The sequence below is a fragment of the Salvia splendens genome, chromosome 9, assembly GCF_004379255.2.
Source record: "Salvia splendens isolate huo1 chromosome 9, SspV2, whole genome shotgun sequence".
Classification (NCBI taxonomy): Eukaryota; Viridiplantae; Streptophyta; class Magnoliopsida; order Lamiales; family Lamiaceae; genus Salvia; species Salvia splendens.
Genome location: NC_056040.1, coordinates 25,935,669 through 25,952,102, shown reverse-complemented (window position 1 = coordinate 25,952,102; position 16,434 = coordinate 25,935,669). Strand labels below are relative to the sequence as shown.

The window sequence follows — 16,434 nt, the reverse complement described above, 5'->3', positions numbered from 1 at the left end:
GCAATCCTAGCACCTCTAGATAATGAGCACCACTAACCAATATACCTGGATCGTTGGGTTACGAAAAACCCGCACCTTTGGAAAGTCAAAGTAGTGGATCCTCAATATCGTATGCTCAATGCTAACGTACATTGATTCAGAAATTAATTTTCAAGACCTCGTCTTTCAGTAGATAGCATAAAGACTCGTCTTGCTGTTAGATCCATTCAGTGCTATACCACACCAACGTCATCTTATTTCAATAAGGTTTAGAAATAATCGGACTGACATTGCAACCTTTCGCGATAGGTAGTCTAGGCCTATCTAGGTTGTGAAATTCTTATTTTTCTTTGTTTAGAACTGACCGTGTTACCTTAAATTGGACGACGCCCACAACCGGTCTACTAAAACAAAGACTTAGACTTTGTTACGTTTGCTCATACATTTAAATATGTAATAAACAACCATTAAATGTAAAACATAACAACATTATGACAAAAATAATCTGTTGCATTTATTGGAAAATAACCATTAGAGTTTTACAGTATCCAATCACTCGAAAGGTGATTTCTAGTATACAAAACCCTAACAGGCCCGACCCATATGACATCTCTAGTCCCAATTCATTAGAGGCATTTGTTTTGAGCACTCGTTTGAAAAATTATAGTAATAAATAAAAATATTTATTACACAATAGAATTTATAAAAAAAATACAATAATAACAAACTAAATTATAAAAATAAACAAATAAAAACATAAATTTATAATAATTAAAATACGAAATTAAATATACATAATTGGTGCAAAACTCTAGCAAAGTGGAATCATTTTTCCATTTTGGTACGTTCCATAGTGGTGGAGTCATTTCCCTTTTTAGTAAAAGTCAACACATTTTTCTCATTTAATTTACTCTCTCTTAGTACTTTTTTATTTCTTCATCTCTTTATCTTTTTCATTTACTACTTTAATCTTCATTTATTTATTAACCAATTAAAATAAAATATTTATTAACCAATTAGATTGTACCATTTTGCACAAGCTCATTCGTTGATGTAATAAATGTGGAGGAAAACTAGGTGGTATGTCGGTTGCCCTCAAATGGACCGAGAAAAGAGTGAGAGAGATCATTGGTTTCAATTTTTATTTTAAACTTAGCATATGATGTGGCGGTTCGCCACATCTAACCGATAAACATGGTCCACGAGCATTCACAATAGGGAGTCGTTCCACCGCTGTGCGACAGCGGTCGCGACGGCTCCTATTGCGCTCCTTAAGCCGTGGGATGGCGGTCCGCGGGCACCGACAGGAAGGGCATGGCCGGGCCGGGGGTGGGACGATGCTCTCTCTGCGCCTATTGCACGCCGAGCGGGAGCCGTCCAAAATTTTTCAAATTTATATATTTTTTAATTTTTATTTCAACTCTATATATACAACTGGTTGCACTTCATTTTTTAATACTTCCCCTGTTCCTCAATAAAAGTCTTATTTCAACATTTTTCGTCCGTCCCACAATAAGAATCATATCTCACTTACACCATAAATGGTAAGTAGGTTCACATTCCACCAAGTTATCTGATTCATATTTTATTATATATATAAGTGAGATCCACATTTCATTAACTTATTCAACTTACTTTTCTTTAGATTTGTTAAAATTCATGATGTTGGGTCCTCGGTGGTGCACACGCGAACTCCACATTAGTATGATATTGTCCGCTTTGGGCAAAGCCCTCACGGTTTTGCTCTTGGGGTACTCCCCAAAAGGCCTCATACTAATGGAGTTGGGGTAGTCCATTTATATGCTTGCAACTCTTGTCCATTCTCCGATGTGGGATATGGTTTGCTTCACCACAATTCACCACAATTGGTATCAGTGTTCCCTGGTGCTTCTTCTTCTTCTTCTTCTCTGATGTTTCTCTGAGTGTTACATGATGGTTTATCACAAGGTTTTGTGTGGTTAAACGGGTGTGTAGGTAGAGATAAGCAACTGCTTCGGTTGCTTGGGTTCCAGAGGAGTTAGGGTTTCTTGTTTGAGAGGTTTTCAGTGTGAGTGGTTTCAAGAGAGGTCAGATCCGGTGTTGTGGAGTAGATTGGGGTTGTAATCCGTGGTGTGTGAAGGATTTCATGGTTGGATTCAACGTTGCTCCCTAGGATCGTTGTTTTGGTGAATAGATCTGTACTATTAGTGGGTGGCTGAGCCATAGCTACAAGATCTATGCGATTCCTTTGTTTTTCTCTCTATTTCTTTGTACTACTTGTTTAGATCCGGGAGGATCTTGTGTTGTCTTATTGACTAGGGCTTTCATGTGTGCAGGTTCTCGGTGATTCCTTGGAGCTTCCCGTCCAAGATTGCAAGTCCGAGACAATTAGCTAGCTACTGTTGTAATAGTTAGGATTCTTTGTAAATTAGTCGCGAGGTTGATAGTTTGACTGAGCTATCTTGTACAAGACCAAAGTGGTCTCGATAAATAGTGAATCTAAAGTAGTCCGATCCCTACACATACAAACCAAATAAGACTTTTATTGCGAGATTGAGGGAGTATTTGATAAACACCAAGTATTAAAATGACTTAAATTGGAGAGCTTCTAGGAGGTTGGCAGATGAGGTGGATTGAGAAATTTTTGGGTGGGCATGAGAGGGATACTCAACGATATTACTCGGAATAAAGAAAATAGTCAGAAGATAAGCAAGGTCGGCAAAACGAAGATAAATCAGTACAAATAAAAACAGAAACATTGATCCAAGTATAAACAAAGATAGAAAATCATCGATGAAACTGAGGTTCCTCGTTGGTGGTGACGCACATATTTAAGCTCTCACGATCCTTTGAACGTCCCCCACACAATGGGTGTCTCCAAAATCTTGTTTCTTTGCATACCTCTCATAATAATCTCTTCCGCTACTACGGCCTCATCCGGCATAAAAGCGGCGTACTGGCCTTCATCTTCAGCACTTCCACCATCAGCCATACCCACTTCCTACTTCACCCACTTATTCTACGCCTTCCTCCAACTCGACCCCACAACTTTCCAGCTCCTCCTCACCCCGCCCGACCACCACCTCATGCCGGCCTTCACCTCCTCCGTCTCCCCCGCCAAGGCCATCCTCTCCATCGGCGGCCAAGCCGCGGATTCCCGAATCTTCTCCAGCATGTCCCGCAACCCCGACAACCGGGCTGCATTCATCCAGTCCTCCATCCGCACAGCAAGAGCTTATAGTTTCGACGGCCTCGACCTCGACTGGGAATACCCGGCCGATCCCCAGCAGATGGCCGACCTCGCGTCCCTCTACCAGGAGTGGCGCGAGGCCGTCGATCAGGACTCGCTAGCCTCGGCCAAGCCTCCTCTGCTAATTTCGAGCGCAGTCTATTTCGCGTCCAGCTTCTTTCTCCCGGGAGACGTCCCACGGACGTATTCCGGGGACGCTATCGGACTGTATGTCGACTTTGTGAGCCCGATGTGCTACGACTACGCCGGCGCGTGGCAGCCGAACTTCACTGGGGCCCACGCGTTGCTCTACGACGGGAGCAGCAACGTGAGCACGAGTTACGGGATTGCCACGTGGAAGGGGAGCGGCGTTCCGGCGGAGAAGATAGTGATGGGGATGCCGGTTTATGGAAGGGCGTGGCGTCTGGAGGATCCGAGGCAGCACGGGATCGGAGCTCCGGCGGTTGGAATCTGGCAGGAGGAGACTCTTGGAGTGATGAATTATTCGGCTATAGTGGAGTTTAATCAGGAGGGTAACGCCACGGTGGTTTTCGACAACGACAGCGTTTCGGCGTACTCGTATGCAGGGACGGATTGGGTAGGATACGACGACGCTATTTCTGTTGAATACAAGGTCAAATTCGCAAAGGCCCAAGGGCTTGGGGGCTACTTTTTCTGGGCGCTTGGCTTTGATAGCCACTGGGAACTTGCTAAAGCAGGTACGTATCCTAATCCAAATACTCCTACGCTATTTGTTTTCTCAAAATAGAAACTTTTTTTTTATTTTTTTTTCTACTCATTTTCCACTTTTCCATCTCTCTTACTTTAATAATTTTACTATTTTGAAAACATAATTGGGTTTGTGTGATGTTTGTAAACCTTTTGCTTGCAGCTTCCACAGCTTGGGATAGTAATTGATGGTTGATTCCGCATCAGCCTCCAGCAATAAGGATGATTCTATATTTCCCATTCATACATATATACTATTACTATGTATATATATTTGTTAGTTTCCTGCTTTTTTAATTTCATTGTTTAAATTTTAGAGCAATCTATTTTGACGAAACCATTCTCACTTCAAACTCCCTTCTGGTTCAATGTAGTACTTACTAACAGGTATATTTTCTGTATTTAGCTAGCCCCCCATCTCCTTTCTCATATAGAGCTTATCTATATTACCAAAATAAATTAATTTAACCATTGTAAACGCAGCCCATGTAAAGGGTGAGCAAATATGACCATAAACTTGATTGACCCGGATTTTACCCATCAGATTCGTTCAACATGACACCATTTTTATGAAATTGTTTAAGTGTATGGTAATTAGATTGTGGTAATGGAATATGAGAATCACATATCACATACCACATACATAGTAGTTATTAATTTGAGATTTTTTAATATCAATCTTTTTGACTCCCATTTTTATTTCATTACTCCTTCCCTCTCATAAATATAGTCTTCTTTTTCTATTTGGTCGTCTCATAAAAATAACTCAATTCTATTTTTGGCAAGTCTTTTATCTCTTATAAGGTGAGTGTCATTCTTCACTAACAATACTTCAATCACTTTTCTTTCCACATCTCTCTTACTTTATCAATTTCACATTAAAAATCGTGTCGTCCCCAAAGTTTATATTTTTATCGGATGAAGGGAGTATTTTTAACCTCGATTTTGAGTGATATTTTATAAAGTTTGAAAATTAATCTCACCTTATACAATATGTATCACATTATATTGTAGATGACGTACAAGGCCGCATGTAACTTTGTTTTTCAATCTAAGAACCTGATTAACTACAAAATAATCAGTTCACTAATTAAAAATTGAGGTTTCGAACAAGACGGAAATTTGGACTATTATTCAAACATCTCAAAATCTCTATATATACATTCATTGAGGACAAATTCCCCCAAAAGTCTAATGTTTTAAAAACCAGACCGGTTTAATCACTGGTCAAACCATTTTACTATTGCAAATATATACTCCATCCGTCCCACTTTAGCAGTCCTGTAACGACCACTAGAGACTAGAGTTCACCATTGGATTTTTAATAATTGTGTGTAGTGTGTATAAATTGTATGTGAGTTCTTGTGCATGTGGAATGTGTGTAGTGTGATTTTTTTTCAATTAATAAAATTTTATTTTATTATAAAATCTAAAATTATAAAAGTGAGATGATATTGAGTTTAAATATAATACTCTCTGCATCCTCTAATATGTATCTTGTTTTGAATCGACACGAGTTTTAAGAAATGTAAAAGAAAGAGAGTTGAAAAAGTTAGTGGCATGTGAATCATACTTTTATATAAGAGTATTATTTTATACTTCCTCCATCTAACAATATTAGTCCTATTTGATTTGGGCACGGGTTTTAACAAATGTAAAGAAAAATGGGTTGAATAAATTAGTGAAATGTGAGTCTCACTTATATATATATATATATATATATATATATATATATATATATATATATATATATATATATATATTAGTTAGTTTTATAATAAAATGTGAGTGGAATGAGTTGATGGAATATGAGACCTGCTTACCATTCAAGGTAAAAGTAAAATAGGACTCTTATTGTCGGACGAACAAAAATGACAAAATAGGACTCTTATTGTGGGACGAAGGGAGTAATAAAATTGTGAGAGAAATTGAGTTAGTGGAATGTGAGGTCCATTACTAAAAGTAGTAAAGTGAAGTGAGACAATTGATCAGGGAGGTACAAAAATAGAAAACTGTAACACATAATGGGGGACGGAGGGAGTATAATATAATATATTGTATGATTTTGCTAATCTAAAATAAGAAGAAAGTAGAATGAAATGACGCTAAATGGAAAGAATGGTGATTCCAAATATAATGATGGTTTCTAAGGAAAAAAAAAATACCAAGCAAATGAATGGAGGTAGAAATACCATTCCATTCGGTAATAACAAGTTATCCCTTAGTCTCGAAACTTAGAAAACAAAAGGTTGATGCCGATAGGATCCTCCACACTTTGTTTTCCACCAAAACACCGACCCTATCCTAACTTCACACCACACAGTTCGTCGGGAAGTCGACGAACCGCTGCTGGATGAGATACGTGAATCTGGCCAGGTGTGGAGGCGTCGCGTCGCCACGCTTGAGCCGTAAAATGAAATACCTCCCCTCTCCTACTTTCTTCACGTCATCGGTCACCACCATGAGGCAACGGTGGTGCTACTAGTATATGAGGGAAGGCCAGCCAACCGTCCACCTTAGTTATTTCGGCCTAACGATGCAGATTTGACTCCTCTACTATATGTTCATAAACTCTTTTTCTATTCATAAATCTCTAAGTTTATTATTGAAAGTACACATTTATTGTTGTAAAATTTTGGGATATTTTTGAACCGCAGAGTGTAAGATTAGTTAAAACTACAAATGCAAAATATCGACAAACACGTTCGTCGTAATCCAACTTCTTTACTGAGTCACTTGATAATTAACGACAACTGATTAACCATCTTCACACTCCGCTGTTTTTGTATTTTCACTATGAAGAAAAATATGTGCTTAATTTGTTTGTCCATCTTTGGAGATAAAAAAATTCCTGTGACAAACCATAATTAAAGAATCAAAGTGGAACGCAGCTCACATATGTCAAGTCTGAAAATTCATATATAACTAAATCATAGAGAAGCAGTATTAATAAAAGCCAAAATGACGATTCTAAACTTGTCATTATAAGTAAAAATATGATTGATCAGAACAGGAGAAGGAAAAAATACAAAAACAAGAAGCAGATGCAGAAGTAAACTTTTCGAAAGAATGGCGTATTATACAGCCAACATTACATGTCAAGTATATATTCAGGAATCCCAATCAACGACATGTATGATTTTCCGAGCATAGCTTTGGATTACCAGACTTATGCAGTCGCCACATTGTCTTGTCGTTTCGTCCAGTCAACATAATTATCCAGAATTAAAGGCCAAGCTTCATCTGAATCATAATTATTAAGGTCTGGGAAGCTTATCTGTCAAAGTAAATAAACAAAGTTTACAAACGGCCAAGGATGATGCCAGACAAGAAACAATCGAAAAATTAACTGAGAAGTACATACCTCTTGGCAAAATCGAAAGAAATTCGTCCACTGATCCATATTTATTACCTTGTACTCACTTTGACTCTGAAGACAACAAATTTACCATATCAATCAGGAAAGTGGAATTATCAATACTGGTCACACTTATGTACATGTTACTTAGATTGAGCACTCATAAACATCGGAGTACTTAAGGTCGAAGCATTTCAGAGTCAGAGGATTATATTTCAAAGCTTAAAGGGGAATGAATATTCATATATAGCAATCACTACTCACCTTAAGAAATGTAATGAATGAATCTACCTGGGCCTGATATTGGACCCCTAAAACGAGTTGTAATAATACACATGTGGTCTCAATGTCTAGACACTTTTTATTATCCTCTGCAACAAATCAACAGGCTAGAGTTACATTAGAAAGAGAACACACTTATATCGGCACAGAGATTGCAGCTGTACATCATTGCTTACCTGTTAGGCAGTAACGGAAGGCATATCTGTAGAAACTAACAAAATTCTCTGACTTCATGGCCTTCCAATTAACAATATGAATTCGTTAGTGCTATGTTCTCAGAAAGGCTAAAACATCAATTTCAGTGAGCAATTGCAACAGAAGCTTAGCTACCTCTTTCTCAAGTTCTGGCAATGACTTCTTCAGTTTAGTTAATGTGTCAACCTTAAGAGCTTTCAAGCCTCTTCGCCACTCATCCTGATGGATCAAGGACACGAAGAAAATTAAACCCAAGGAAAACAATGCAATGTATGAACAAATGTTGACAGACAGAACAATATTGTGTAGCACAGATTGAGCATACAAAATTGAAACTTTATATTTCGAATCAGAGCTAAAACCAGATCATTTTATTATGAGCAAAGTTAGCTGGAGTCTAGAAATGAAAATTGAAGCACCATGAAACAATAAAATTGAGAATAATGCATTGATGTTTCATGGTGAGATATTTCTGACGTGCTTCTCAAGAGCAAAATGTGAAATGCTAAATTTTGCCAATGTAACTCTCAAGTTCAAACATTAGGCCAATAGACAAGAGGGATATTCAATAAGTAGCATGATTTGTCGTCACATAGTCACCAAAAAAAACACCAAATAGAGAATCATGTGTTCGGGGCTCGGGTGAAGCCAAGAAGGCCCAACTAATGGCCAAAGGATGGAAAAGGTTAAAGGGATAAAACACAAAAAAACCACACTGGTTAATGATGGAAGTGGAAAACAGAAGAATACGTATGTCAATCACCTAAGAAGCACAGGTACAAGCAGAAGGCTGGAGTCGCTGTTCTAGGACGTATATACTACAAAATACTTTTCAATACACCTAAAATACATATTACATTCATATTTATAATAAATTTTGATATTAAAAAAATACGTCTTGAATACGTTTTAGCCCTAGCTTAATACGTTGTAGCCAAGCCCAATACGTTCTAGCCCCCTGCTTCTCTGTTCACACGCTTCTCTGTTCCTAAAACGTCGCCTCTGCTCTTAGGATTAACCCATGTCCACCCCAAGTTCATCTGGCTCAGATAAACTTGGATGCTTAGTAGTTATTTTCTCTATTTTTTCGTGTTAAATAATATTAGAACTTATAGACATTTAAACCTATTTTAGATGTATCGAATCTTGGTTTTTGGAGATTGACATATTTTCATCCTCACATAATATCATATTTGCATCATCCCAATGGTTCTAAGTTAATCACAATAGGAAAAGGATGGAAAGGAAAAAGGAAACAACCTCATGCGAGATAGGTTTGTTTTGTTAAGGTTATAAAGAAAGAACTGATAAAACTAAACAACAATAAAGGCTCACCTGAGTAAAATATCCCTGCTTCTGTGCATCCATTTTCCTTATAATAAGTAAAACATATCCAGGTTCAGGAAATAGAATATAGCAAGTTACATGTTTACAAATAAATTAATTTAGTGCGATTTTTCTTCAACAAATAACTTACCAAGCTAGCATCAATATCCTAACATCAGTACAGTCCACCTTTAAATCAGAGCATAATGCTTCAACACCTTCTGGACTGTTCAACAAATCATTATAAGATACATTATTCTGTGAGTAATTAATGTCTTTCAAAGAGGCACGATGAATCCAGATTTACTTAGAATTAATATGTTAAAACTAAACACAGAGAGTAGCAGTGCAAAAGCTTAGTTACTCAAGGAAAATTACTATAGCAATCATCACTATAACTACAACTAGTAGGGAATTTCCAGCTACCGTTTCTCTTTTTTGTTGATCTCTACTACTTGAAGTACAAAATTACCAATACAACACAATCAATTTCATTTATAGAGGTGAGAAAAGTCCCTTGATATTATACAGCTTACATACAGTCGTAGTTAAAATTCATCCAAAATTATCCATCTACCAATGCCCCAAAGCCAAAGCATCAATATCCCAGAAATTGAACACATATTGCTTTTGAAATTTGTTGGAAGGAAAACAAGAGAAAAGAAAATATGATAACCATTAGTAATTTACTTTAAAAAAATCAGAAGTTAATCAGCAAAAAGTTTAAGCCACAATGTCATCCCACAATAGGCTCCACAACTAATTTTCAAGTTTCAACACATATAGGAATGATCTACCATAAATGAACTGCAGCCCAATTTTTTATAAAATATATATAATCACATCATTCATGGCCGATATCAATCAAATTAAGTTTTCGTGGATTCCATGAATAGGACAGAACTTAGAAAAAACTAATTTTAACAAATTGTGAAGGCAATATTGCTCAGGGTTAGCCTACTTGAACTCAGTATGATTTGCTTTACAAAGGTGTCTTCAATAGTTCAATGTCACACACAAATGTAACTATATAAGTAAACCGCAAGGCATGTATTTGCAGAAACAAAGCATTGATAATTTTCATGCAAGTAAGTGGTTAAAGGCAGTAATCCACAAAAGAACACTCACTAAATCACACACGATGACTGGTTAGCATATTTTGTGTAAAGTTCATCAATACGTTCGTCCACTTTCTTTCCAGCTCTGCTGGATGCTGGAAAATAAAACCAAACAAAATTAAGTCAAACGATATAGAAAATGCATTCTAAAGAAAACTAGAAAAGAATGTGCCATTGCGACTGAGGCAAACCGTAAAAAGCATGAGCCAATGCACCAGCTTATGGTCCCACAAGGAAATTCACTAATTCAGAGCATTTAGAGTTTAGACCATAGTAACTACACATATTCGTTAGTACATTGAGTCTTCAAAAGTCTATCCATTAAACCATACAGAAAAGAGACAAAACTGATTTATTCTTTAAAAGGATGCATATCCCCTGGAAGTTGAACAATGGACCCCTCACAAAATCAAAACAACAAAATACACTTAACTAACTTGAATTCAAAATCACCAAAGGAAAGGACCTAACCTATCTCAAAACAAACTTGGTGGTCAATTGAATCTGTTGACTAATACTTTAATCCAATCAAAAACCTAATATATCATCCAATCAATACAAAACCAAATGCATTGCTCATCAATCCCAACCACACAGAATGACTATAACCAACAACGAAAACATACATTAAATGCCACCGAAAAGTATGCAAGTAAAAGATATTTCATAGATTAGAAATCATCACAGAACAGATACATAATAAATAAAAAAAACTGCGCAGCCGATTATATACCAGAACGAACAGAGTCGACGCGGGCAGTTTTGATAGGGGAAGAGGTTTGATTGTCGGATTTTCTCTTGGAGGCGCGAGTCATATTTGCCGCAATTTCGTTGAGAATTTGGTAATTTGTTGAATGAAAAATGAGATGGTTTAAGGAGCGGATTGCTTGGGTGTAGACGGGGATTATATATAGTTTTTCCGAGGGGACGTGAATGTAGAAGCCTCGGGCGCGGGTTTTCGAGGAAGAAGAAGCTACGGTTGTGCTGAATGCTACTGCCACACCCACTTCCCTATTGCCAGACAAGTTTCAAAACATTTTGACACAAAAGCACCAATGGGCCAGAGAAAGAAGGGCCTCGATCCAATAATATAGCCCAATACCATTATGTATCGTTTTGGGGCCGGGCCGGGCCGGACTAAGAAAAGTAAGCTAGTTTTATGATTTATTTGATTTTCAAATTAAAAGTGGCACAATAAATTATACTCCCTCCATCCACAAAAAATAGTCTCATTTGTCGAAGACATGAGTTTTAATGAGAAATTAGTAAACATACATGAGAAGAAAAAATTGGCAAAGTATGAGATATAAGAGGAAAAGTAGGTAAAGTATAAGAGAGAAGAGAAAAAGTAGGTAAAGTATGAGAGATGATTTTCATTTTAAGAACCGAGACTATTTATTGTGGATGTTGGAGATATAGCTGTAAAAACACTAACCGGACGTAATACAACCCGAGAGAAGATCGAAGAAAAGAAAAAACAGAAACGAAAATTACAATAAGAAATTCGAAACTTTAAAGATGAACTTAGCCGAGTCGAGCAAGGCCTCTTTCCGCAAGACGAGATACGCCCCGGTAGTGTTCTTGGTTTTGGCGCGTCGTCTCTAAAGATAAAACGGCTACGTCTCGTTCGTTGCAACACTGCAGTTGGAACGAGCTTCGGCGAACTTGAAGAGGAAGAGGGCAGGGCTTCGAAAAGACTATGTAGAGAGGAAGTATGCTTGTGATATTCAGTGTGTGAAATGCAATGGAATGGCTAGCCTATTTATAGGCCAAGCCACCATGCAGGGTCAACCAAGCCATGAAGGCTCATCATGGCTCATTCGTAACCGTCGGCGGTTACAAGCTTGTGGCAGGAGTGTGCCTTTCACGTGTGGAGCGTGTGGATTTCTCACGTGGCAGCCGTGTAGGCTTTGACTGTGCCACGCTTGACGATGTGTCAAGCCACTTGGATTGCTGACTCAGCGGTGGTCTAAAAAGATTACTGCGGGTTCAGACCCGAGCTCAAAGACCAATTGCCAAGATCCAAGTCCAAGATCGAGGCCCGAGGCCCGCGACTACGAGCACGGGCTCAGGCTCGGGCGGGCGGCAGCGGCGCGCGCGTGTGGGCTCTTTCACCATCTTGGTCCACTATAATTATTAAGTAACATTAAGCCACTTAATTTAAGCACATTAAAAGATGTGTCACTTCTCCTATGTGGGATAATTAACACTAGTTAATTATTCCCTAAGCTCAAACTCCAAGCTTTAGTTAAAAGCTAATTATGCCCAACTTTAATCTAATATTTCTCACTCACCGGAAATCGGATTTGAGAAAGTGAATATACTACATTTATCTACGTAAAATGTAGATCGACGCTATATCATTTAATTTCACAAAATTAGATGTCTCGTCACATTTATTATTTGGTCAAAATCCATTGACATGGCATATTTTATTCCATGATTTCTACAATCCATTACATGAGTGGAAATAACCAAATGCATATGCATGCAGACACAAGCTCAACCCTCATGAGATATGTAAGTATTAGGATAGGTAGTTTGTGGCTTTGAACCATCCATAGTCAACATCATCGGAAACACGAGCGGACTAGTAGCGCGATGCTTTGAACTATTCCTCCATCGCGTGCATCGAGACAATGGTGTTAACACTTAAACACCTCAACCTCATCCGTACTCACATTTTGTGTCCATTTCGGCCTTGGACACCACTTTGGGTTCATAAGTGCTTAATACGAAGTGACCATACTTCACACTTACATAGGTGATTCCTATTTGAGTATCTTGCCCTACACTATCTCCTTGAGAAGTCCATCTCTTAGAGATCTTTAGGATTCATTAAAAGTCATAGACTTAGCCTCACCACTAGGCAAGCTTAGCAACACTCTTTTGTTGTCTGGGGAATAGATTTTAGGTGAGTGTTTCGCACGAACTCTCATAGCTTAGTTTTCCCATTGAACCAAGTTCTTGGGATCTCCAGTCATCGTGGTTGGGTTACCACTATGATTATTCCTTAGTTTGTGGATTTCAGTCCAATTCCCTCTAGCAGTTTGTTCATTTGATCACGGTTTAACCCTTTGGTTAGCAGATCCGGTAGATTATCTATTGACTTCACATAGTCAATTGTAATCACGCCAGTTGTGATCAAGAGTCTCATGGTGTTATGTCGTCGACGAATGTGTCGAGACTTCCCGTTGTACAAGCCATTATTCGCCCTTCCAATAGCGGCTTGGCTATCGCAGTGAATCATCACCGGAGCCACAGGTTTAGACCAACATGGAATGTCCTCGAGGAAATTCCTAAGCCACCCGGCTTCCTCACCAGCTTTGTCTAAAGCTATGAATTCGGATTCTATAGTTGATCGGGATATATAAGTCTGTTTCGTAGATTTCCACGAGACATCAGCACCCCCAATAGTATAGACATATTCACTAGTGGAAAGTGAGTCTTTATTATCGGATATCCAGTTCGCATACAGTACCCTTCAAGTACCGGGGGGTATCTAGCAAAATGCAGCCCATGATTTTGAGTATGTTTTAAGTATCTCAAAACTCTTACAAGAGCTTTCCAATGCACTTTGCTTGGATTACTCGTGTAGCGTGCTAACTTGTTCACGGCGCAAGCAATATCGGGTCTCGTACAATTAGTCAAGTACATAATGCACCTGATAACCTTCGCATAATCTTCTTGTGCGACAGGTTCGCCTTTGTTCTTGCTAAGGTGAACATTAGCTCTATAGGCGTCTTAGCCGGCGTGCTGTCATAAGCATTGAATCTTTTTAGCACTTTCTCCACATAGTGAGATTGTGTTAAGGTGATTCCCTCGGATGTTCTTAGAATCTTCATTCCAAGAATTACACCGGCTAGACCCATGTCCTTCATGTCAAAATTTCTTTTCAACATGGCTTTAGTTTCGTTAATTATTCGGGTGCTACTGCCCATGATTAACATGTCATCAACGTAGAGACATACTATAACATATCCGTTATTAGTATTCTTAATATAGACACACTTGTCACACTCGTTGATTTTAAATTCATTTGATAACATTACATTATCAAATTTTAAGTGCCATTGGAGCGGTGCTTGTTTTAATCCATATAAGGACTTAACCAGTTTGCAGACCTTATTTTCTTGTCCAGGTACTACAAAACATTCAGGTTGTTCCATATAGATCTCATCTTCGAGTTCATCATTTAGAAACGCAGTTTTTACGTCCATTTGGTGAATCTCAAGATTGTGCAATGCAACAATCGCGAGAAGCACTCTTATAGAAGCAATTCTCGTTACAGGTGAGTACGTATCAAAGAAGTCATGTCCTTCCTTTGTTTAAAACCCTTGACTCCTAATCGGGCTTTATATTTATCAACTGTTCCATCGGCCTTAAATTTCCTTTTAAGGACCCATTTACATCCTAGAGGTTTAGCTCCTTCGGGAAGATCAACCAACACCCAAGTGTGGTTTAGCAAAATTGAGTCAATTTCTCTTTGAACAGCTTCTCTCCAATGCAGCCTGTCTGGGCCTGCATAGGCTACTTTGAAAGACGTTGGTTCTTCATCCAACATGAAGGCAATGTAGTCGGGACCAAAAGATTTTGGTGTTCTAACCCTTTTGCTTCGTCTCGTTACTGCCTCATTTGGATCAGGCCTAGCACGCTTGCGAGATTCGGGCTCTTTATCTAATGACTTAGCGTTCGTTATTTCATCCTCAATTCTTGCTTCAAAATTAGATGCTACATTTTCTTGTTTTTTACAAGGAAATGTATTTTCAAGAAATACAACATTTCTTGATTCAATTGTTGTTCCAACAGTCACAGTCGATATTTCAGACTTATGAACAACAAATCTATATGCACTACTGTTAAGTGCATATCCAATGAAGATACAATCAATCGATTTAGGTCCGATCGTAACTTCTTTGGGCGGAAGAACCATCACCTTTGCCAAACACCCCCACACTTTGAGGTATTTGTAGGATGGCTTCCTTCCTTTCCACAACTCGTAGGGAGTGACATCCTTACCTTTTAGTGGAATTTTATTCAAGATATAGTTAGTTGTCAAAACAGATTCCCCCCACATGTTATGTGGTAATCCTGAACTGAGTAGCAGTGCATTCATCATCTCTTTTAGAGTTCGATTTTTGCGTTCTGCAACCCCATTAGATTGTGGTGAATAGGGAGCATTTGTTTGATGAATTATGCCACTTGTGTTGCATAGTTCTTCAAACGGGGCTACATATTCGCCTCCTCTATCACTTCGAATCATTTTGATTTTACAACCAAGTTGATTCTCTACTTCGTTCTTGTAATTTTTGAATGCTTCTATTGCTTCATCTTTACTTCTTAAGAGGTAGAGATAGCAATATCTTGTGCAATCATCTATGAAAGTGATAAAGTACTTTTTACCACCTATAGTTTGCACAAACTTTAAATCACATACATCCGTGTGGATTAGTTCAAGGGGTTTCGTGTTTCTTTCTACTGAATGAAACGGTAACTTGGCCATTTTGGCTTCAAGACAAATTTCACATTTATCTTTAGTGTAAACTTCATTTGCCTTTATTGACTCTAGATTTACTAGTCTTTTACTGGCATTTGAACTTACATGTCCCAATTTTAGATCGCAACGTAAATCAACAAACCACAATTGATGAAATTAACACAGCAATGAGCAATCGAATAGGAAATGGTATTAATGCAACGTAAACGATCACCAAATACACTGCAAACATAAAGAAACATGGGATATAGCTTCAGATCCACGATCTAAGCTCATGAACAAACACACAGCCTAACATGACATGAAGATGGTTGTGGTCCCTTTTTATACTCCTCTGATCACACGCCCCACGCCTTCCTTGCCACCTCACTCCGCCACCTCAGCCTGTCAGCTCGATTGAAACATGTGCTACTTATTGATCCAGATAAGCTTATTCCATATCTAGTAATTAACTAAGCCACGTACACCTCCGGATCCCCAGGTAGCTATCTATGTTGCGTGCACATACGAATATTGCAATATTGCTTGAGATAATCGTTTATGTAACAGAATTACTACAGATGTATCTCCTCTTTTGTTTTGTGCTTTCGATGAAAAAAATTGGTGTTTAGTACGTAAGTCTTGGAAGATAAAGAACGATGCAATTTGGTCGGTTAAGAATTGAAAGCATCTAGTATTTCTATACTTCTAGTATAACTAAACCTAAATCCTAATTTTATTAATGCTACTATTCTTGTTGAAG

The 16,434-nt window shown here is 38.2% G+C and overlaps 2 protein-coding genes across 2 annotated transcripts; one reads left to right on the top strand and one right to left on the bottom strand.

The window, feature by feature from the left end:
• The first annotated feature begins 2,599 nt into the window (after positions 1-2,599).
• Positions 2,600-4,155, top strand: LOC121747734 (class V chitinase CHIT5-like). The gene is made up of 2 exons (XM_042141833.1): positions 2,600-3,906; positions 4,080-4,155. The coding sequence occupies exons 1-2, from the start codon at positions 2,826-2,828 to the stop codon at positions 4,103-4,105; spliced, it is 1,107 nt and encodes a 368-aa protein (XP_041997767.1). The 5' UTR covers positions 2,600-2,825; the 3' UTR covers positions 4,106-4,155.
• A 2,711-nt stretch (positions 4,156-6,866) lies between these two features.
• On the bottom strand, positions 6,867-11,204 carry LOC121746426 (DCN1-like protein 4). Its single transcript, XM_042140254.1, has 9 exons — positions 10,929-11,204; positions 10,206-10,290; positions 9,229-9,303; positions 9,087-9,123; positions 7,887-7,970; positions 7,733-7,793; positions 7,539-7,645; positions 7,281-7,346; positions 6,867-7,193 (listed from the first exon to the last, which is right to left on the bottom strand). Exons 1-9 carry the CDS (start codon positions 11,008-11,010, stop codon positions 7,086-7,088), a joined length of 705 nt encoding a protein of 234 aa, XP_041996188.1. The 5' UTR covers positions 11,011-11,204; the 3' UTR covers positions 6,867-7,085.
• Between the last annotated feature and the right edge of the window lie 5,230 nt (positions 11,205-16,434).

Coding starts and splice junctions, on each gene's coding strand:
- LOC121747734 (XM_042141833.1), top strand. CDS start 2,826: ATGGGTGTCTCCAAAATCTTGTTTCTTTGCATACCTCTCATAATAATC. Junction 3,907..4,079: donor CTGGGAACTTGCTAAAGCAG/GTACGTATCCTA, acceptor TTTTGCTTGCAG/CTTCCACAGCTTGGGATAGT.
- LOC121746426 (XM_042140254.1), bottom strand. CDS start 11,010: ATGACTCGCGCCTCCAAGAGAAAATCCGACAATCAAACCTCTTCCCCT. Junction 7,794..7,886: donor TGCCAGAACTTGAGAAAGAG/GTAGCTAAGCTT, acceptor GTTAATTGGAAG/GCCATGAAGTCAGAGAATTT. Junction 7,646..7,732: donor CTTCCGTTACTGCCTAACAG/GTAAGCAATGAT, acceptor GATTTGTTGCAG/AGGATAATAAAAAGTGTCTA.